This window comes from Haliotis asinina, chromosome 15 (genome assembly GCF_037392515.1).
Source record: "Haliotis asinina isolate JCU_RB_2024 chromosome 15, JCU_Hal_asi_v2, whole genome shotgun sequence".
Lineage (NCBI taxonomy): Eukaryota > Metazoa > Mollusca > Gastropoda > Lepetellida > Haliotidae > Haliotis > Haliotis asinina.
Window position 1 is genome coordinate 26,877,319 of NC_090294.1, and position 24,334 is coordinate 26,901,652.

The 24,334-nt window shown below is 39.5% G+C and overlaps 1 protein-coding gene across 2 annotated transcripts; it reads left to right on the plus strand.

The window, feature by feature from the left end:
- The first annotated feature begins 46 nt into the window (after positions 1–46).
- Positions 47–23,758, plus strand: LOC137265135 (ornithine aminotransferase, mitochondrial-like). 2 transcript variants are annotated; one of them, XM_067800450.1, is made up of 9 exons: positions 47–158; positions 13,816–14,062; positions 15,598–15,822; positions 16,525–16,748; positions 17,525–17,697; positions 18,347–18,425; positions 18,749–18,862; positions 19,486–19,624; positions 20,170–23,758. In XM_067800450.1, the coding sequence occupies exons 2-9, from the start codon at positions 13,864–13,866 to the stop codon at positions 20,331–20,333; spliced, it is 1,317 nt and encodes a 438-aa protein (XP_067656551.1). In that variant the 5' UTR covers positions 47–158; positions 13,816–13,863; the 3' UTR covers positions 20,334–23,758. The 2 variants fall into 2 exon arrangements, with proteins under 2 accessions (XP_067656551.1, XP_067656550.1); XM_067800449.1 differs by lacking the exon at positions 47–158 and adding an exon at positions 3,772–3,898.
- The last annotated feature ends 576 nt before the right edge of the window (positions 23,759–24,334 follow it).

Below are 24,334 nucleotides of genomic sequence, written 5' to 3' on the forward strand. Positions count from 1 at the left end.
AATGATGATGAAATTCGATGTAATACACACCAGTAGGAGTTATGTCCCTTTATGTGATAATCGCAGCGCTGTCTCACTGCACTGAGTTGGCTAACTGTAGCAATTCAGCTTGTGAATTTCTCAGAGATCGCCACAGAGAATTTTCTGCTGATAAACAGGTACGTGTAGAATGACTTATCATATGTAATGATCTGTAAATGTGTATTTCTCGAGCGAGACTGTACAAAATGGAATTAAAACCTCTCTCATCTGCTTTTCTGCCTATTCAAAGTGTGTATGTTGGCAATACCACAAGCGGTGATACAGTTTTCATGAAGGAAGCATGACAGCATATGTCTATCAGTGTGTCCCATAAATCATACTATGATCGCGAGATAATTTGAATCTGGTAGTGTTATCATGTCTATGATTTATTTACTCTGTATCCGTGTACAAATTGTCACTACGGATGTTTTTTCTTAAACACGAACTGGGTGCTAATGGATGTATGTTACTGATCACGGTTTGCTTTGATACGACAGAGGCTAAAATGGTTATATTTGTGTGGCCGTTCTATTAAATATCTCTTGCACTAGTGTGAATTATATAGAATTCAATCTTGCAGAATAATTCTGAACTTTATAATGATTCGTGAATGTGCATACAAGTGGGTCCATACAATGTGTTCTTTTGCATAGGCGGATCCAGTGGGAGGGTGCAAAGGTGTGCTCCCCAACCCCCACCCCCCAACCCCCAACCCCAACCCCTATCCCACCTTTTACCTTGAGAGTTTATAAAATGAAGTGTACACCACAACTTTCTCAAGAGTGTGCATCCCCATTTCTCAAAAAGTTGTATACACCCTGCTTTAACGTGTGGTTTTGCTATGTTGAAATACATGCGACTGTGAATGGCCTCACATATTTAACATGCCTGTAGCTTTACGATGAAGCTTGAGCATGCATTGTGGATGATGCATGAAGATCTGCATTAACTTTACCCGAACGTCGGTAAAAGCAGATAAAAGCGGACACGTCTAACTGGCTCCATGATCGGGTGACTGACGATCCGGGTTACATTTGGTCTTCAGAAACACAATCTTGTTAAAGGCACAGAAAACCCCTGGATCGGGTGGTCTGGTTCCCTGACTTGTCATCGTTTCCTGTGAACAGTTGTGTAGATCGGCGCTCTTGCTGTTGACCACTGGATTATTTACCGACCGCCGCCATATAGATGAAATATTGAAGAGTGCAGCATTGAACAAATACGATTACTCAGCATTAGAAATATACATTCACATCTCATTTCTCAGACTCTCCCCAATGACATGGGTGGGTGAGTTAGTTGGGTTTTACGCCGCTTTTTGCAATATTTCAACAATATCAAGGCGATGGAAATGGGCTTCACACATTGTACCCCCAGGCATGTTGGGAGTTGAACCCGACCGTGTCCTCGGTGTGACGAGTGAATGTTTTAAGCACCATAGTCTAACCCGCCCCGCCCCGCCCCGCCCCTCATGGTGAACATGGTCGCGTTATCTGTGGTAACATACGATTACAATTAGATGTTCAAAAGAAAACCACCAGAACAGCTGTAAATGAATGAAACATTGTATAGTGTACCTTTGATATATATGCTGGACAGATGTCTGCGTATGTCACAGACATGAAATATCAAACCAGCTCCCATCAATACGAGCGGTATTAAAGGCAGCGAAGATCCAAGTTTGGTGTTATTTTATTTATTGCCAATTACGTGACATTGATACATAGAATGTTCGCGTGCAATGAGTTTCCGACATTTGCAATCGTATGGCTGATTTACGTCTGGCCCGTCGGTATTTTACAAAATAACCTCGTCAAATATCATATTTTATCTCGTCAAAGCCCCGGATTTACCCAGTAGAGTTGTTCTAGACTTGGTGGAATTACATCTGTTCCGAGTGACCTGTGAAGTAAAGGCCTTCAGCAACCCATGCTAGCCATAAAAGGTGACTTTGCTGGTCGTAAGAGGCGAATAACGGGATAGGGTGGTCAGGCTCGCTAACTTGGTTGGAACATGTCATCGGTTCCCAGTTGCGCACAATGATGCTCACGCCGTTGACCTCTTGATTATCTGGTCCTGGCTCGATTATTTGCAGACTGATGATATAGCTGAAATATTGCTGAGTGCGGCGTAAAACTAAACTCACTCACCTCACTCTGTTCCGAGTGAAAATGTTTCCAAGGCAACTACATTTGACACATAATATAATCCGAGATGCAAGCAGAATCAGTTAAAATGTGGGCGGAGACACAAGTTACTGCAACAAGTACACTATAGATGGCATTATGTCCAACGGCTACACTACAGATGGCCCCATGTGCAACAACTACACTACAGATGGCCCCATGTGCAACAACTACACTACAGATGGCCCCATGTGCAACAACTACACTACAGATGGCCCCATGTGCAACAACTACACTACAGATGGCCCCATGTGCAACAACTACACTATAGACGGTCTCAGGTGCAACAGTTACATTAGAGATGACCTCATTTGCAACAACTACGTTACATGAGCTCAGGTGCAACAGCAACACTATGGATGACCTCATGTGCAACAGCTACAGTTGATGACCTTATGTGTAACAAGTGCATTAGATAGCCTCATGTTAAGTAATTTGCGGCAAAAGGTCAGTTGATGTTGAGGAAAATCATAGATCATAGATGAATCATCATCATCATCAGCAGCAGCAGCAGCAGCAGCAGCAGCAGCAGCAGCGGCGGCGGCGGCGGCGACAAAAACTGAAACACCTCAGTTATGTGACGGGAACTGTTGAAATTATTATGACTATTACTGAAACAGCTATGATCTGCATACATAATGTTGCATTAGTGATTCCTTTTACCGTCAGCTGTAGATGCGTTAGTCATCAGAAACATACAAATTTAATAAAACAACACCAATTCGAAAAAATTAAGAAAAACAGCTAATGCAAACTTTGTAAAATTTTACTTATGCAAGTATAAATTGGCAACATTCAGTGACGGCATTTTCACTCTCCACTGAAGTCGACAAACGTATGTATGGCACATTGACTTTTTTCAGTCATTGTCACTGCACACGAGTCACAATTTTAATTTTCATTCCAAGACATTTTCTTGCGGTCTTTTAAAATTTGCTATGTGAAGTTGTAAAAGTTTAAAACTGCTGTGTTTGAGCGCTCGGCCAGTGAAAGATCACGTGACACTCAATAGATAAATTTGAGATTTCTTGTGTTTAACACTGATTATCCACTAAATTGCGCTTGACTCTAATTTTACGTTTTTGTGAAGCAAATTTCAGAATAATTTCTTCAAATATATAATTGGTTTGTCTTCCGGGTTTGAAGAAACACTAAATTCCGGTCAAGTAACCTTTTGAACTGGAAGGAGAAAATCTCAGTCATATGACTTCATAATTCGAGATAAAAAATGATTACATACATAGGTATATTATCAAATAGATGCATGAATTTAACTAACGAAATAAATAAATGCTGACGCTAACCGTATTTTCAGTGGAGTATAAACACGCGCACATTTCCAGAAAAAAGACCTGTTAATCCTTGAAAGGAGGAAAAAGACAGTTACATACCTTAGTGTGCCCGTGCATGCATAGAGTAAAACCGTAAGTTTTTTCCGCAAGAACTATAAACAGTATCGTTTATAATGATGTGACGTCAGTACTTGGCACAGATGCAAAACATACTGAACGACCTTCACCCTGGGACGAAGGAAAACACGCACAATGATTGGTGGTCTCCCACACACCTCCAAGGGCTCTCAACCTCTGGATCGTCACCGAATTGTGTTCGCACGACAGTCAGCGCATTCATTATCTAATACACAGGGTGTTGATTTCTGTCACTTCCTGCTGACCAACTTCAGACATGTAAGTACTTAGGTGATAATATCATGTCATGACAGGATATTGGTGTTTTGGAGCAATATGCGCATCTTCGGGAAGTGAACAAACGAGCCAACACATGTAAATGTAAAAACTGTCTGTATACTATTACTAGCACGTGTCAACCGCATTTCGTGTAATTTGACAATCTGACGCTTCGTGCATAAAACTCGCGGACGGATACACTATTTTCGAAATGTGTATTGGTCGATCACTCATTTGCAAGGCTGACACATGTAGGGGGTTTGTGCTGCGATGCCTCAACACTTCGATAGCCCATGTTGAAGAACTCTCATGTGCTGTAGGTGGTGGCTATCGCCCAGGTCTCTCTCTGTTCATACAGTGGGTCTGTGTGTATTTTTGGAATTAGCCCTTCATATAAGAGTGTATGGGTAACATAGGTGTTCTTCTTCAAGCATAAATCATAAGAAAATTTGAATTTGTTCAATCACTGTTTAAGCCATGTCAAACTATACAATCATGTTTATAGGAGCAGTTTATGCAAATTATTATTACATCATCGTTTTGAAAATGTGTACCTAGTTTTATAGCAAAAAACAATGCAGTAACCTTGTAAGACCACATTTTCTAATAAAACATTTTAACATTGTTCAGCATTAGCTCAAGATGTGCTGCTTAAGATGATTTGATAAAGGCTAACTTAGTGTGAAAACTAAAAAAAGGTTTTCAGTTGCTCTGCTACGCAGAAGTGCTTCAACAATGTCGAACATATATTACCAGGCCTTACTCAATGAACTAAAGACTGATAGAACCGCAGAAATGAGTTATGCAATATATCTCTTATCAGTTTCACACCACGGTCACGTTGTGCTGGCCTGAACAGACATGAAGGGAATGTGTGACAGTCTAGCACGCCAGCTGTGTGTTTAGGACTTGCAGGAATCAGGCAGAGGTTGGGAGCAGTTCAAAAGTTAGGAAAATCTTAATTCCTTCAGTATGCATCAGTGATGAATGAATTCAAAGTGTGTCATTTTGCCCACATAACTGAAGACAGTGTCTTTTATAACAGTGAGTGAGTGCGTTCATATTTATCGTCACATCGGCAATACTTTTATAACAGAGGGTTATTGATAGAGAGTAGTACAAAATTTTGAAAGATTTCTTTAACTTGAAGCATTTGTCTCTTTAAGGTGTTTCAATGCTGTTTAGAACTCATACACATCAACTGGGAAGTTTTTGGACTTCAGAACAGGACAGAACTTTTATTACTCTTAGACCAGGATACTTGCTGTATGCTTAGTATAAGTATTCTGTTGAGAATACATAGGATTGGTGTATAGTTTATTATGAAGACTGTACAGTTTTCATGATAGTACTGCAAAATATACACAGATTTAAAACAAAAAAACCCAAAAAGCTATAATTCGTTTACATTTAAACAATTCTTTAAATCTTAAAACAATGGATTTTTAACATAATTGTTTGAGATGCACCTTTTTGGATGATGTTTGATGAAAAGGCAGAGAAAAATGTCGTGAATGTCATTACCAGCATCAGACTTTTCACAGAGGTTACATTCTTTCTTCTGGTGGAATTTTGTGCCACCAAACTACTTCTAGGGGTAAACAATGGCAGGAAGCTCTAAACAAGAGCAGTTCAACTCAGCCAAGGAGAAAGGGATTTTTGTAACATATTTTGCAAAGACAAGTTCACGTTTTGTTACACAATGCATGGTACACTTAGAACAATTAGAAATCCCTGTGTGCCATGTTCAGCTTGCTATATCATATAACTGTAAGGAGATAATAGTTTTAATTTCATTAGGAAAGACAGCATGTTAACTTTGCCGTAGAAGCTATAGCCAGTTTCATTAAAAACTCCTCCACAGATTCACCATCAATATAACATTGTCACTATAGTTTTGTTTTGGAAATGATGTCACCATCTTGGACTTTATCAAAACATACTTTCTGTCTTCAAAGAGAGTAATATGTTGCTATGGTTTTAGTGTTTCTGCACAACTGAGCAATAATTTTTATGATAAAAGTTAACAAGTCTGGATGCTTGTCATCAGACTAAACACACTTTGGTAGTGTAGTGAAGGAAAAAGGAACTGAAAACTTGCATTTCCTAAATCAACACAATGTGTAGAGACCCATTTTAATGTCCATCAGCGTGACTTTCCTTGAATATTGTTAACAGCTGTGTAAAACCACACTGACAGACTGTTATAATATACAAATTTTGTTAGATTTACAGTAAAAATGTATGAATGCAACAAATCCAATGGTGATGTTTGCACTCTCAAAACAGAATGACAGCCCCATAGCACACAGACCTGTATCTTTGATCTTGGAAGTCACAGATGTCATGCACATGACATGTGAGATAGTGTGAAAGAAAGTATTCACATTGAGATTGCAAAAGTGTGTCACCATGGTACTCCCTGAACACATTTTCTTAAATTACAGTAAATACTCAAATACCAAATTTATGTGTATTGATAATTTGTTGTCAATAAACAGCTAATTTAACTAATTTTTACACAGAATTCTTCAGATTCCACAACAAGTAAAATTAAAAACTGTTTTAAACTATTGTGTTATTATCCCCCACCATGCGTTTAGCGCTTTTAACTTCTGAAATGTTCCCTCACTGACAGCTGTCCAAAACAATCAAGGTTATTGACTGATAGTGACAGCAGCTCATTGTCCCATCTTTTTCCTGAAGTTGAGTCTAATGATAATATAAAAAAAGGGTTGAATATTTATGAATTTGGAATTATTTTTTTATGTTGTTGTGGTGGAAATATTGCCAAGTGTTATATCAAACAATGTGTAATGTCCACAGGTGTTCATGGCCTTGTTATACATTATTTATGTTTGTAGTCAAAAGAAGTGGCGCTGTGGCAGAGTTGGCTAAAATGCCAGGCTAGTGATCCAGTGAGGTTGAGGTGTCGGGATCGAGCCAACCTGTGACTGGATGTAAAAATCTTTGTGTGCAGACCCTTTCCGTGTTGTGCACTACACAACCCCTGAATCCGTTGGTATATGACCAGGTGGTGGCCACATGAATATGTACATACACCTAGTTGCGGGTACAGCAACATGCAGTAAACTTGGAAAAAGTACTGTGACTACATGTCCCAGTCCACCCATCTGTGAACTGGGCACCTCATTAGGATGAGAGAGCAACAATAAAACACGTTGCACCAAGTGGCAGCTTGAGTTATAATGTATACTGCCAAGGGAGTTAATTGAGATTGATAATACAATGTGACGCTGAGACCGACATCCAATGATCGAGGGAAACAAATACCAGCGTCTTGAGCAAGCAGTAGTTACATGCACATATGCGCTATATAAATATCCTATGATAAATATACAATAATAAAGAATGTTTTTACGTTAGATTTGTTCTTATCATTTAATTATGCAGTATATTTTCATCCCTGGCCACCAACCAGTTACTTTGGCAAAGGTTAATGTTTATTCAGTTGTCATTTTCGTTGCTTCTGTGAAGTGTATAATTAAATTACTAGCAAAATAATTTCTGTGTCTTTGATGATGCATGCTGCAGTTACGTTACAAGCAGAAACAAGTATTCTACCATGACTTCAGTGAATACTGAAGTCATTCAGAGATGTATAATCACGTTATATACCTCTGATTTTCCAAAACAATATGTATTTTTTTTAAAATTTTAATAATGCGGTTAAGGTAGAATGAAGATAACATACTGTGTGTAACGAAATTATAGTAGCCCTAGGTATGATTTAAAAGCGAACACATAAAATACCCAACCCACATAGCATGAGGTTTTAAATCAAATTTAGAGCTATTTAGTTATATAGTTCTGATTTTACAACACGGTATGTTTATCTCCTAAGTAACCACTGGTGCAGATACTGTGAGTGAAAGCAAACTCGCTCTCTATTATCTCTACCTTATCTAAGGTTTACCCTCCAACAATTTTAAGTTAAGGTCGCCCTTGTATTATGTTCATCTGAAGTTCACCCTCCAGTGGTTTTCAGTTGAGGTTCATCCTCTAACAGTTTTCAGCTCGAGCCAAACCTGTAGTATTTTTCAGGTATAATCACACTCGTACATTTTTCAGCTTACGTTCATCCTCCATTGTTCTCCAACTGATCGGAATGTTCATGTCTTAAAAGAAGCTGAAATGATAGTTAATAGTTTTATGCAGACATGGATCATGTACACATTTTATCTGAGAATTAATTTAGAATGTTAATGATCAAATCAACACATCCTCGCTTGACTCGTTAAGCAACAATGCCTCAGTATCTGTGCATGCATGAACATATTACGTGACGAGAGATTTCACTGTCTTCTCCATTTTGAATGGGACTTTGGTTTCAGATGCACATGGTCCTCAGTGAAAGAGTGATTGAATTAGATTTTGTGGCATTTTTAGCAATATTCCAGGAAACATCACAGAAATGGGCTTCACACATTGTACCAATGTGGAGAATTGAACCTGGGTCTTCGGGCTGCCAAGCGAAAGCTTTAACCACTAGACAAGGCCATAGGCCCAAATAATAATTAAGCATTCTGGTGACTAGTATATCAGAAGAAAGACGATGTACACTTTGACCATATTGGTACAAATACTTTGACTACTCCCGACCCATAAAGATTACAATATTCTACAGTAACCCGACTTTGTCGTAAGTGGTGACTGTCATTTATGTTTGACTAAGATCTTTGGATGGCTAAGCATGCTTATCGACTTGAAACATCGTACCCAAATGCACAGGAGCTCACTGCATCTATTTGTTAATGCATAAATTACACTCTGCCTTCATAACTAGTGTCTCTCTCTCCTTCTGGCCCCTTTCATCCCACTCTCCCTCCCTCTCTCACTCTCCTTTCCTTCCATCTCTCTCTATCTCATGTTCACTTTCCCTTTTTTCTCTCCCTCTCTCTTGCCCTTTCACTGTATTTTTCTCCTTTTCCTCTACTTCTTTTTCTCTCTGCTATTCACCCTCTATCTGTCCCATACTTTCTCTTGCCTTCTATTTCTCCTTCTTTCCCTCCCTCTCTCTCTCACATGCACCTGCACACAGGAAGGCAGGCAGGCACCCTTCTACAAGTGTGTGTGTGGGGGGGTGTGGGGGGGTGGGGTGGAGGGGGGCCTCAACCTCTGTGGTACAATTATCAAGTAGACATGTGTATTCTCCAGGCAGTCAACAAGGTCATGGTCAGACAACAAGAAGTGGGAGACTTTCACCATTCAGCTTGATTTAGTAGGACTTAAAGGACTCCTTCATGAGTGTTGACATGTCAGCCTGTATCTCTTTGAAGATCTAGGTTACAACTGTTGTTCAGTAAATGCATGTTTGTTGTGGGGGCGTTTATCGGGAGGTGCTGTTCATACTCTCTGATCATCTTAATGAAAAAACTATATGACAGTAGTCAGTAAATAATTGAGTCAGGACTTGATTACCCAGTGATGATCAATATGAGCTAAATTCCATGCAATGACGTGTCAGCGAGCCCGACCACCTGATCATGTCAGTTGCCTCCATTTTGGGGTCTCTCGTTATGATATTGCTGGAATATTGCTAAACGTGATTTGAACTAAACTCTCTCAATTTCACATCAATATGTTCAGTTCTGATGCTAAATGTGAACACTTCATTGTTACCATTCAGATATTTACCTCAGATATGTTTCTGTGTACAACCAAAACAAAAATACCTAACCTGGGGATGATTCTGTTCTTAATTGCACAGTGCACTGAACTGGTTCCTGGTGTCTGAAAATTGGCAGACTGTTTCCATTTCCTAAATGGGAACCGTCTTTATATATATACTGTATGTAAAAACCAACTGTCATTTTTTATAAGGACACCATCATTTAGCTTAACCTTGTTTTATGAAACCAGTTTCAGTGTTGGTTTGAGGAGTATGGAATCATCCACATTCATGATCAGGCGCAATGATTGTATATGGTACTGTTCTGTATTCTTGAAGGGTACATTCCTGGGATGGATATCTTGACTACACCTACCTAAAATGCAGCCAACTAATATCTCTGTGACATGACCTGTGAAGGTCCAGGGTAGAATAGGCCTTCAACAACCCATGCTGGCCATAAAAGGCAGATATGATTGTCATAAGAGGCGACTAACGGGATCAGGTGGTCAGGCTCGCTGGCTTGGTTGGCCCATGTCATCAGTTCCCAACTGCGCAAATAGATGCTCGTTATGTTGATCACTGGATTGTCTGGTTCAGACTCGATTATTTACAGACCACTGCCATATAGATGGGATATTGCTGAGTGCAGCATAAAACTAAATTCACTCACTCTGTGTGATAGATGAAAGGGTGTATTTGTGACATTAACCAGTTGTGGTGCTGGTTTGAAGAATATGGAATTGTCCATTTTGATAATCTGGAAAGCTGAAACTACAGCATGAACTTGTCTGCTTTTTAGGGTACTGTTCTGTTTTTTAGAAGGGTACATTTCTGTTTGCTGAAATGTTCCTGGGTACATATCTATACTACCTGTACGGACAATAAACTCATTACTGACATATGAAATGGAGCATTTGTTTCTGGATAACTGGAGACGGTTAGATAACATGACTGTTACATACTTACTGTCCAGGGCTAGTCTTGTGGACATGTGTACGGACTACTTGTACGGACTGCAGATGCAAATGTCGGCCAATAAGTGCTCAACAAGTAACAAGAGATGAACTTCACAATAAGCTCTTATTCATTATAATACAAAACCTATTAACAGTCCAACCAAGTCGACAGGTGGGGGAAATATATATGCTATCACAGTAAGGTTGACAAAGATGGTGCACTGATCGTGTTTTCGAAATGTATGCAGAGCTCCAGATAATTTTTCAAGCAGTTGGGTATTTACTCCCATGTCTGTTTATGTATGAGTAGTTGCATTTTTGAGGAGTAGCTAGCATGTACTTGCACTAGTTAAAAGAACTGAATAGTTTCTCACAGACTTTCTTATTCTTATTGGGTACATTGCTGAACAATTCTACATATATAAATATAAATGCATAGACTAAAATTTTTTAGTAATTGTCATATTGCCAAACATTTGGCAGCCTTTTCTAAATACTCAACATAGATGTCATGTGACTATTAGAGCAAACTCTAGATAGTGGCTATGGCTATGGCTATAATAGTATATGTATATGAAGGCATCACCTGCCATCAGCTAATGCTGTTGTAGAGTTTGGGCACCATGAAGAATCATATGCAAGCCAATTTAGTTGATTGAGTAATGTGCGCAAAGTATTATAGACCTATTGGGTTTTTAGCGATTCTTATGCATTTCTTGTATTCCTAGATTCGTAATTAAGTGAGTAAATGTGATTTTTATTGAGGAAAATATGCAAATATGTGCCTTACGTGGAGCTCTGTGTGTGTGATCATGGTGATAGTTAAGCATTTGAAATTACCAACAAAGGTCACAGCAGGGGTCATTCTTATGACCTTGACCAAGATTCAGACAGTAGTTGTGTTTGTTGGTTGGTTTGTTGTGTCAACTAGTGAGCCTGACCACCTGATATGTCAGTTGCCTCTTACGACAATCATGGTCGCTGAAGACAATTCTAACTAGGTGTAACAGGTCAGATTAACCCTATTAAACCTGGGTATAGTTCAGCACGCGCCAGAGTATACCCCGGGGAATAAACCGTCCAAGGCCAAACCGTATCCATTGTGTAAAAATGCCTGGGATAGACTATCCTATGCCTTGGTATAATGGCATGCCAGTAACTTCAAGATTTTTCCTTATGATCAGGTTTCACTAGTCTGTCTCACAGTCCCTGAACCTCATTATTTTGCCTAATGCCAAGCCTTTTCTGTAATGCCAAATCCTTAAACGAAGAAAGTCTAGATTTCCTCAGGTTCTGAATCTCTGGTCTCATGATGATGGGGCTCCTTTTCAATTAAAATGGGTTTATTTGTTTCTATCAAATTTTATATATATATATTCAGAGACTAAGTCTTAGTCTAAGTTTCCACCAACACCTCAAACTCCAGATGAATGTGCCAGTGACTCTTCCAATGATGGTCCAGAGCAGTGGACACACAATTTTAGTCACATGAAAACACAGACAATGATGGCATCCACATCTCCAAGAAATCCATGCAAACCCAGACTTTCAACCCACTATAATCTTCAAGAAGACAGTATCTTAACACCACTCCTGGCCTTAGATTTGGTAATGTTGAGTACTACTGACTCGTGTGTGACCCTGGACAACCATCAATGTTTGTACAAAACTAAAGGAAAGATGAGAACTGCTGCTTCTGGGCCATCAGTTACATCCTTGCAGGATCAGAGAGACTTCCTTCTTGGAGGTGAAGTTATTCACCACATGCTCACCATCTTGTAAAGGACTGCGTGAACCAATGTGAATGAATATGTAACCACCTCTGCCATGTCTCATGATGACGTCTGGGCAACAGATGCAGAGATCATCTGCCACAGTGAATTTGTTGGGTCATGATGTCAACATTCACACAAAAGTTGGTGACTCCAAGTTTCAACCTCCAATCAACAACAGAATATGCAATTTATCTTGAAAATAACCAAGATCATTTTGATGTACTTGTCAGTGTTTAACTGAGTACATGTATACATACAACAGTGAGGACTTAGAAGCTGAATTTTCAGGATATTTTACATGTAATCACATTATGAACAAACAAGTTAATTGAACATTTTTTTACAATTGTGTTTCGATGTTTTGGGAATATATTTTGTTTTAATTTGTGAACACTAATGGCAAGTGTAGTAGTAATCATTTGTCATTTGTTTTTACTGATTTCCTTATTCATGTCTTAAAAGTATGACTGGTGGATTTGTAAAACAAGAAACAAAATTGGTCTGGTCCGATTTCGTGTTTAAGTAATATAAGTCTGATCTTCTGATCTTGGAAAAGTGGATGTGGTTGGGATATGCATTGGGCTATGACGTGATATAACCAGGCATAATCTAACCTAGGCTGCTGTACCCCAGGTTTGTCTTAGCTGGGCTATACTGGGGAGTATGAATTGGCCTTGGCGGATTCACACCCTGGAGTATAAATTGGCCTTGGCTATAATGTACCAAGGGCATATTCTAGCCTAGGCTGCTTTAAATCCAGGTATAGTCCAATCTAGGGATTGGGTGTACTGTGGCACGCTACACTGGATCTTCATGGTTTTGTATTTATTACCATTTGTGGAAATTGGTGTAGAATGATCGGATGCAATAACTTTCTGACATTTGCAGTTTTAATGATTATCTGTCCTGGCTGGTCAGCAGTAATAAACCACAGAATGTAGGAAAAATATGATTTGACAAAATTTATGCATTACTCACAATTCGACAGTTTGTGTTGAGGGGCTTGTCAGATGTAGATGAAGATGATGATGACAACGTTGATGATAACTGTGATATGATGATGATGATGATGATGATGATGATGATGATATAGTTTAGTTAGTGTAATAGTTAAATATAATTATCAGAGAAAAAGGGGAAAAAGTAATTCCTAGTCAGGATTATTAACTGTATTACAGCCTCAGTTGAAGTAGAATATTGACCCATAAAGCCCAGTTCACTTTGTCAACTGTAATCCAAAGATAAATAGTATAGCTACAATAGCTTGTGCCACAAGAGTGATTTTCTGATCAGTGCTGCACACACATTTTTGACTTGCAAGTCTACTTGGTTATCTGACTGTTTTTAGTAGATTTTTATGTTATGTGGACAATTATCAACTGATTTTAGGAAATGGAACAGATTTAGACTTGTCCTTCTGCAAGTGGATCAAACTGAAGACAGTAGATTACTGTTGTTGTTTTGAATGCTAAAATATCTTTCAAACTCTAATCTTTCTAATGTCAAACATTGTTTGTTTTTGTTTCATGTTCTGTATGTTGCGATTTTCAGAGTATTCCGAGAGTATAGTGTAACTGCTGGTTCACTCCACCTGCTGAGATGTTGAGGAGACTTGGGCGCCCAGCTTCACAGCTGTCTCAGATGCTTGTCAGGGGGTCAAGGTCACTAACACAGGTTTCTCCAGCTATTGACAAGGAAATCAAGATTGGCCCTAAGTCACAAGCCATATTTGATAGAGAAGCTAAATACGGTGCCCATAACTACGGCCCGCTTCCAGTTGCCTTCAGCAGAGGAGAAGGTATGTCTGAAGAAGTGAAGCTATTATAAGTGATGGGATGATTGGGTGAATGGATGGATGGATAAAGGCAGGAGCTGAAGTGATGAAGTGATCAGGTGGATGGAAGAAGGTAGTAACTGAAGTGATGGGTTGATTGGGTAGATGGATGAAGCCAGCAGCTGGAATTATCGGGTGGATGTATGAAGGCAGTAACTGAAGTGATGGGTGACTGGGTGGATGGATGAAGGCAGGAACTGAAGTGATGGGTGGATTGGGTGGACAGATGAAGGCAGGAACTGAAGTGATGGGTGGACTGGGTGGAAAGATGAAGGCAGGAACTGAAGTGATGGGTGACTGGGTGGATGGATGAAGGCAGGAACTGAAGTGATAGGTGGACTGGGTGGTTGGTAGAAGGCAGGAACTGAAGTGATAAGTGGATTGGGTGGATGGATGAAGGCAGGATCTGAAGTGATGGGTGGATTGGGTGGATGGATGAAGGCAGGAACTGAAGTGATGGGTGGATTGGGTGGCTGGTAGAAGGCAGGAACTGAAGTGATGGGTGGACTGGGTGGACAGATGAAGGCAGGAACTGAAGTGATGGGTGGACTGGGTGGTTGGTAGAAGGCAGGAACTGAAGTGATGGGTGGATTGGCTGGTTGGTAGAAGGCAGGAACTGAAGTGATGGGTGGACTGGGTGGATGGATGAAGGCAGGAACTGAAGTGATGGGTGACTGGTGGATGGATGAAGGCAGGAACTGAAGTGATAGGTGGACTGGGTGGTTGGTAGAAGGCAGGAACTGAAGTGATGGGTGGACTGGGTGGACAGATGAAGGCAGGAACTGAAGTGATGTGTGGATTCAGTGGTTGGTAGAAGGCAGGAACTGAAGTGATGGTTGGATGGGTGAAGGCAGGACGTATAGTGATGGAATTATTTGGTGGATTGAAGAAGGCAGGACCTAAAATGATGGGTGGATTAAAGGAAGCTAAGTGCTGAAATGGATGGTGGTGATACAGTGGATGGAAAAATGTAGGAGCTGAAATGACTAAGTAATTGGGTGGATGAAAGAAGATTAGATCAGAGATGAAAAGGTAATTGGGTGGAGGAAAGAAGATTAGATCAAAGATGAAAGGTGATTGGGTGGATGAAAGAAGGTAGGAGCTGAAATGATGGGTCAACTGGGTTAAATGGAAGAAAGCAAAAATTTCACATGATGGGTGATCGACTGGTTGAAGGAAGGTGAGATCTGTGATGAAGGTGTGACTGGGTGGTTAGTGAAAGGCAAGATTTGAGATGCTGAGCTGGTTTGGTGGGTTGAAGATGGCAGGTTTAGAGATGATTTGGTGATAGGGTAGGTGCAAGAAAAGCTGATTAATGGATGTAGGTGCAAGAAAAGCTGATTAATGGTTGTAGGTGCAAGAAAACTGATTAATGTATGTGGATGTGGATGATGTGTTGGTTCAGGTTGGTCATGGTGGCAAGGTGTTGATTTGATAATTTTATTCAAATCCCAGTGAAAATGACAAATCCTTCTTTACCATATTTTTCTTCATGCCAGGTGTGTTTGTGTGGGATGTGGAGGGCAACAAATATTATGACTTCCTAAGTGCGTACAGTGCTGTCAACCAGGGCCACTGTCACCCCAAGATCGTCAAGGCCTTGAAGGATCAGGCAGACATCTTGACTCTGTCATCAAGGGCCTTCTACAACGACTGTCTGGGAGAGTACGAGGAATTTATCACCAAACTCTTCAAGTATGACAAAGTCCTCCCCATGAACACAGGTAGGAATCCTTGATGATTCGGAAGGTTAATGTCTATTCAAGTGTTATAGATATAGTCTCAGTCAACAAAGAGATCTTAGCACCATGACTTTTAAGTCTTTCATTAAAGTGTGATAATTTTGGATTTTTTAAGATTGTTGTCTGAAAAAGGCCCCACAACCATGTTGCTGCCATTTCTTTGTCCGTGATTGTGGGTTTTATTTTCCATTGTCATGTGAGAAGTTCTCCATTTTTAGCTAAAAAATTGCAAATGGCATACATATTTTCCTGTATGCAGCAAATGATGACAACAAAATACTTTTGTCAGGAAGTTATTGACAGGGACAAAGCTGACATCTGGCCAGATTTCTCAAATCAAACTTAAGTCTGAGTTTTGAGTTTTAACTCAATTTGAGAAAACCAGTTTCCCAGAATGAACATAGTAGACAGTTTGAGTCTGATGGACAGATTGCTTAAGTTATTTTTGGGCTTTTTCATTATAAAAGTGCTGCTGAGGTAATAATTCACCTGTTTCAGATTGTCAAACTGAGGTTTTTTTTAGAATTTGGGGCATTTTGGGATCTTTCAGAGTGGGCAGTCAGTGTTTTTCTTGCCATCTTTGAGTGGTTGTCAGTTCTCCTGACCTAGAGGTTTTTTAATAAAAATCTGATTATTTTTGCATTAAACCACCTGGCGGACTCACTGACCACCCTTTCTCTACAGGCGTGGAAGGCGGGGAGACTGCCTGTAAACTGGCTAGGAAGTGGGCATACCTGGTCAAGGGCGTCCCAAACAACCAGGCCAGGATCATCTTTGCTGCAGGCAACTTCTGGGGTCGGACCCTCGCTGCTGTCTCCAGCTCCACTGACCCTGACTGCTACAATGGCTATGGCCCCTACATGCCTGGCCTCTCCATTGTCAACTACGATGATGTTTCAGCTCTGGAGGTATGGGTGGAATATGTGTAGTTTATGGATTGGTGTGTAATGTCCTGGGTTTGATTCCCAAAGTGTGATGGTCATTTCATTATCGTGCACCATTTTTTATAATTGCAAATATTTATGAAAAAAACAGAAAAGTATTTAGAGGAATATTATTTGTGACATTAAATGTACTGTTAATTGTTCATTTACTTTCATACATTCAGACACCATTGTGTCGATGTTTCGAACTGAAAGATGTCGCAACGTAAAAGCTTGATCCAAGCATGTACCTTATTTATTCACCCTTTTAAGGTGTGTTGAACCTAGGACAATCTGAAGTATTTTCATGGGTGCTTTCAACTTCAGTGTTTGACTGTTTTAGAATAATCAAAAGAGTCTTGCAGGGCGGGCAGTTGTTTGTCAGATTTTCTGACAACCATTGCTGCTAAATGTAGGTGGTATATTCCCATGGCAGACCAACACGCTTATCGATATGACAGTTGCTTCTTGTCTGCTGATGGATGATCATAATATCAATCACTGGATCTTGTCACACTGATGACCTGGGTTTGATTCCCCAAATGGGCACAATGTGTGGAACCCATTTCTCATGTCCCCCACCATGATATTGCTGGAATATTGCTAAAAGCTGCATGAAACTAAAATCACTCTCAAAAACCCATTAAAAGTGAAAAACTGAACTCATTTATTCAGACTGTTTTTGATAGCTGAAATATATTATACTGAATTAGACGTTACACTTGAATGATACCAAACAACAATTATGACTGTCCCCCCAGAAAGAGCTGCAAGACCCTAACGTATGTGCCTTCATGATGGAGCCCATCCAGGGTGAGGCGGGCGTGGTCGTGCCCCAGGAGGGGTACCTGAGGAAAGTGCGGGAGCTGTGTACAAAGTACAACGTGCTGTGGATAGCTGATGAAGTGCAGACTGGACTGGCCAGGACGGGAAAGTAAGGACAACAAACATGTTTCTTATCCTGTATTTTTATTTGTGTTAACAATTTGCATGTTGTTAAGTGCTGCATGCATTTGTATAACACAGGCTTATAAATAGTCAAGTGTGGAGTAGAGAATCTAGTGGTTAGCGTCCACGTGAAGATCTTGGTTAGAATTGATCTTCAGTAACCCATGCTTGTCATAAGAGGTGACTAACTGGATGGAGTGGTCAGACTCACTGACTTGGTAGACACATGTTGTTGTATCCCAGGTGTGTGTGTGATAATGATCGTTTTCATGACCCATGAAGAGTCAGTTGAGAATTGATATTCAGTAACTCATACTTGCCATAAGAGGCAACTTACGGGATTGAGGGGTTGACATTGTCATTGTAACCCAGTTGGCTAAATCCATGCTCATGCTGTTAATCACTGGATTGTCTGGTCCAGTCTGGATTATATACAGACAGAATATGTATTTAGAGAGTTCAACCGTAGTACCATATGGGCTGATGCATCTGTTCAGAAATACCCTGGAAGTGACATTTGTGCAATTGATTCTGACTGGTACAAGGCTCTGTATGATATGGGGTTACAAATAGTGACCACATAGACATCAAAATATTGATTATTTTCTGACACTGTCAACATGTCTGTGTTTCAGACGACTCGCAGTGGACCACGAGAACGTCCGCCCAGATATTGTCATCCTTGGAAAGGCTCTGTCCGGAGGCGTTTTACCAGTAAGATCTTATATGATCAAGCCAAAAGCATAAATCGTGTTTCGAAAATACATATATGGTGTATATGGCCTTACTTGGCTGCGATTACTTGTGACAAGTGACTATACTGTCTACTTGCTGTTTCTTTAGGTTGTATATGTTTTTCTAGGGCTAGAGATAGCCTAGTGGTTAAAGTGTTACCTCCTCATGCACAAGAACTGGGATCGATTCCCCATGTGGGTACACTGTGTTGAGTCTATTTCTGGTGTCTCTTGCCTTGATATTGCTGAAACCGGCATAAAACCTCACTCATTCACCCACTCACATGTTTTTCTTTGATGTAGGTATCTGCTATCCTTGCTGACGATGAGGTGATGCTGACGATCAAACCAGGGGAGCATGGCTCCACATTTGGTGGCAACCCCCTTGCTTGTAAAGTTGCAATTGCGGCATTAGAGGTAAATCTGTTTACTATTCATTTGAGTCTTCAAATGTGTGTTTTGATTCCTGTGCAGAACTGCCAATTTACTGATTAAAAAATTTCAGATCATCGTAACTGATGATACAATGGTGGAGTTGGTGTTAAGTGGTCATGTGAGGGGGATGATGGTGTAGGTGGTGGTAGTTGATGGTTGTAGGACTATGATGGTAGAGTGATAGTGGCTAGGTAGGCACTGGAGGATGATAATGGTCATGACAGTGTGTAGGAGGCTGTGTTGGTGAAAGCTGGTGATGGCAGGCTAACTGATGGGATAGAACTGATGGTTTTGATGGTGATCGTGGTTGTTGATCTTGATGATGGTGATGGTGATAAACGATGACACCATATTAAAAAATATGCCAGCTATGTGGCAGCAGTCTATAAATAATGGAGTCCAAACCAGACAGTCCAGTGATCAATAGCATGAGCATCAATCTATGCAATTGGGATACAATGACATGTGTCAACCAAGTCAATGCGGCTGACCACCTGATCACATTTCTTGCCTCTTACGACAAACAAGGGTTTCTAAAGATATGATGATGATGATGATGATGATGATGATGATGATGATGATGATGATGATGATTCATTTTTTAGGTTCTGGAGGAGGAGAACCTGGCTGACAATGCCGAAAAGCTGGGGAAGATCTTGAGATCGGAGTTGAGCACACTGCCCAAAGATGTCGTCAGCATTGTGAGGGGGAAGGGTTTATTGAATGCAATTGTTATCAACAAGAGTAAGTTTCTGTCCACTGACCAGTTACACCTCAGTCAGCACATACAGTTAATTTAGCAGTTCAATGCCCAGCTGGGTCATACCAAGAGACAGTAAAATATGGTTCTTGTGAGTCCCTGCATCTTGCTTGGCATAAATGCTTAACTGCAGCATGGTATCTCAATGAGCGAGCACTATAAAACCAGCTAAAGTCTGGGCTAGTACAAGATGCCACACATACACACATGGATGTCTTCATATGAATATAACATTTGTAAGTAAAACATTAAACTTCACAGATTCAGAGAGAAAAAATATTCTCCAAAATATACACAGTTGGTAGGTAAGTACTGGTATTGATCTCAACTATCTATTCAATAGGCAGTCCAAGACAAATTGATTCTTATTTCTGTAAAAAAGGATTTGTTTTCAATTTTGTGGATGTGTTCTTCCAGAATCTTATTTCTGTAAAAAAGGATTTGTTTTCAATTTTGTGGATGTGTTCTTCCAGAATCTTTTTTCTGTTAAAAAGGATTTGTTTTCAATTTTGTGGATGTGTTCTTCCAGAATGGGATGCCTGGAATGTCTGCGTGAAGCTTCGAGATAATGGACTCCTTGCCAAGCCTACACACGGTGATATCATCCGCTTCGCTCCACCATTGACAATCACCGAGCCCCAGTTGTATGAATGCATCGATATCATCAAGAGAACAGTTCAGTCATTCAATTAAACAATTTGCCGGTCAATTGTAAGATGATTATCAAATCCTTTATATTATTCAATATATCTTTCACAGTATTGACTCAGTCTCTGCTTATAGGATGCTGGACCCCGTTCCACAAAGCTATCTTAGAGCGTTGGTTATAGGAAGCCAAGGTTAATGTATGGGAGTGATGATCACTTAAGCGGCAATGGAGTAGCCTAATGGTTAATGTCTTTGCTTGCCACTCCAAAGGCTGGGGTTCGATTCCGCACATGGGTCCAATGTGTGAAGTCCATTTCTGGTGTCCCCTGTCATGATGGTGCTGGAATATTGCTAATAGTGGCATAAAACTAAACTCACTCACTCACTATCATCATAATGGCACTAAGATAGCTTTGTACACTGGGGCCCAGTTGTGTAGACAGTGCAGGCAAGTTAATGTTTAATATTTGGTTATGGTTTTGATATTTTCCGTGGCATTACAGAAAATATAAATATATATGAATATGCCTAACTGCTTTTGGTATCTTCAGATATTTTTACAACTTGAAAGTGAAATACACTACAATACAGTAAGTGATCCGTCGCACAAATTTTCAGACATCACGTATGTAATTAATGCTTTCACATATACAATAGGGTATAAGTTGAATTTATGAGCATTTCAATAAATAAAGTACCGGCAGTCATCATCAAATCAAATGGTATTTAGGGTATGTCTTCAGTTATCAAGCTGAGCTGTTTACTGTGAATTCGCAGAGCATCTGTGGATAGTGTCAGTATTCAAGTGTAGGGAGTGTTAATGAAGTGTCAATGCAGTGTCATTGCAGTGTTAAATGGAGTGTTAATGATATGGTTAAGTGGGTGATAAATGGTGTTGGTATTAGGAGAATGATGTTTAAGTGTCTAGGTGAATTATATTTTTGAAGTAGATTTGAATAAGTAACATTTTTGTCAGTTTAAAAAAAACAAACTTGCTGTCATTCCAGTCGTGACAGATAGGAGTGTTTTGTGACAGAAGCCTGCATATCAGCTGCACATATCAGTAGGACAACTTTGTTACAAAAGTGAATTTTGTTAATTTGCTAGAATTTTGTGAGAAATCCATCACTATATCCTCATTCTCATCCCTTCAAGGAGTTGGTTTCAGAATGTGCATGTTATTCATACATATGCTGTGAGGCCATGAAATGTTTGATTTGGGGTAATGATTTTCTCCTTGAAACAAAATGCTATTTTATTTTTTACTGTTGTAATGAGAGCATTAGTAATTTTTGACAAAAAGGGTAAAATATTTTGAGGTTGTCTTGCTAGAGAATGCCGACATTGTGTTTTGAGTTCCATGGTATGTGATAGGATAGATAATGGGACTAGATCTAGTTATTGTATTAGTTGAAGTGTTCACTCGTCATGCCTAAGACCTGTGTTTGATTCCCTACATGGGTACAATGTGTGAAGCCCATTTCTGGTGTTCCCTGCTGTGATATTGCTGGAATATTGCTAATAGTGATAGAAAACTTCACTCAATCTAAATGGGTTTACACCAGACAGAACCACCTCTTGTGTGCCATATTGCTGATGTTTTGTTAAGAAATATTCACTCTCAGCTCTTAGGTTATTTCCTCTAATTTCTTGAAAAGAGTCTTGTGCCAAACGATGCTATTAAACAAGCCTGTATAGACTTTTCTTTTGCAAAGATGTCTTATGATTATTGAAAATGAATACACAGTAAAAATGCTATTTCTATATTTGTACAATAAATTTTGTTCTGTGGAAGGAATGGAAGCTTGAAGTTAATTTTGTTTGAATTTTTAGTCTATCTTTGTCCACTCTCTTCAGCTGGGTTTTTTGTCCAACATGTGCCATTTTTTGAGCAGATGATGTTGATTGACGTATTATTTACTACTTTTTTTCTTGTTGATGTATGTCTCCCCTTGAGGTTAGAACAGTTTTCTCTGTGTTTTTTTGCAGGTAAACCTTGCTCAAAGGTATTTTTGGGGCCTCATTTTCAAATTGACTCTAAATGTTGGCATATTGTCATGAAGCAAGAAAACAGGAAAAAGAATTGATCTAACCTCTGTTTTTTTAACTTGTGGGGGTAATATCATGTTTTTGGTAGATCTATCGCTAGTCTGAATCTCCAGTGTTTACAAAAAGTGTAGAAAAATATTTTCTCACATTTGAAATGTTTATGCTTTAAATATGATGAAAGGTTGTGTTAGTTTCTTATTGCAGTGGACATTTCTGTTTAATCGCTTGTGATGAGATGGTACTTTCGGTACTTTCGGTACTTTCGGTACTTACATACAATTGCCTCCTTCCATGAAGCAGCCTTTGTTAAGGTTAACCTTAACCCCCCTTCTTTAACACTGTGCCGAGGTTACCTTAGTGATTTACGATCACCTTAGTGCTTTGTGAAAGGAGGCCAAGGATCTGAATTGTTTGTACTGTTTTTTCGTCATCGTTAGAATTAATGACCTTTTTCAGTTTAGAAGATCTTTCCTTGCTAATACTATCCAGTATTGCCCTGTGTGTTAACTAGCGCTGCTTATGTTGTCTCATAATCTTTGTCACAGAATCTTCATAGCATCATACACACACACACACTATGGATAATTTAACACAAAGAATAAATAGAAAATATGACAAATTATTTTGAGTTTTTGAAAGTGTGTGTTGGAAGAGATCCTACTCCAACGTTTTTCCCCATTGGTGGGGAACCAGTAGTAGAACAGGTCTATCAGCCACGTAAAATACCAGTTTTAGGAAATAAAAATCAGTTTTAGGAAACATTTTTGTGGATTTAATTCAATGGGACCCTTATCTTTAGGGGTGCAAGATTTGTTGGGCCCACTTTCCAAAAAATCCAAGATGGCCACCAAGTTTTCCATATCTAACGCTTCATGATTTTTCCCCGGATGGATTAAAGCAGAAAACATTGCACAGTGCTAGGGAAGTTTAGGGAACAAACAGAATCACCTAAATACCTTTTTTGTGAAAGCAGACTCTTTTGTGTATTACATTTATATATTTTGGTCTCATTTATGTAATGCTTACATGCCTCATAATGTCAAGTTCAAAATGGCAAGAGATGTTGATAAATACTTGTCAATAACCTACCTTTGAAATGTTTTCAGTGGCCAAAACTCATCAGTGCTACCTCATTCTAGGCTATATTTTCAAACAACTTAAAAAACATGTTAGTTCTTTATATCTGTCATTCCCAGATTTATTAACTCTTGTGGCTGTTAAAATACTTTACCATTTATTAAAACTATTATCTACATCATTGCGTATTGACATCATCATGGATTTTAATTTTTGAATGTTTCGATCTGTTAGATGTTCATAACCTAATCGCATGTTGTCAGTTCAGAAAAAAAAGTCCAGACAAGATAATTCGGTTGAATATCTGAATGTCATCAACTTGAAATAAATTTGATTTAATATCATTTTCAACGTGTGTTTGCTCCTTTCAATTCTATAGAGAGTTAGCTTCATTTTGTGCTGTTTTATTTTGTAACAATATTCCAGCTATATGGCATCGGTCTAAATAATTTAGTCTGGACTAGACAATCCACTGACCAAAAGCATGAGCATCAACTGTAACATCCCTGTAACACATGCCAAAGACCTAAAAAGAAGACTGGAGCTTTTGTCTGAGTTGTGTATTCTTGTTTGTTCAATCACTGGATTGTCTGATGCAGTGTCAATAATTACACACCACCATCATAGAGCTGGAATAGGGGCGGTGGGATAGCCTTGTGGTTAAAGTGTTCGCTCGTCACGCCGAAGACCCGGGTTCGATTCCCCACATGAGTACAGTGTATGAAGCATATTTTCATGTGTTGCACGCCGTGATATTGCGGGAATATTGCTAAAAGCGGCGTAAAACTAAACTCACTCACTAGAGCTGGAATATTGGCATGGGTACATCGTGTGAAGCCCATTTCTTGTGTCCCCCGCTGTGATACTGCTGGAATATTGTTCAAAACTGTGTAAAACTAAAGTCGCTTACACGCACCATG

What these genes read in the sequence shown, in the direction of transcription:
- LOC137265135 (XM_067800450.1), top strand. Translation starts at nt 13,864, where the DNA reads ATGTTGAGGAGACTTGGGCGCCCAGCTTCACAGCTGTCTCAGATGCTT. An exon ending in TGCCTTCAGCAGAGGAGAAG is followed by an intron (nt 14,063 to 15,597) that starts GTATGTCTGAAG and finishes TCTTCATGCCAG; the next exon opens with GTGTGTTTGTGTGGGATGTG. An exon ending in ATGATGTTTCAGCTCTGGAG is followed by an intron (nt 16,749 to 17,524) that starts GTATGGGTGGAA and finishes CTGTCCCCCCAG; the next exon opens with AAAGAGCTGCAAGACCCTAA.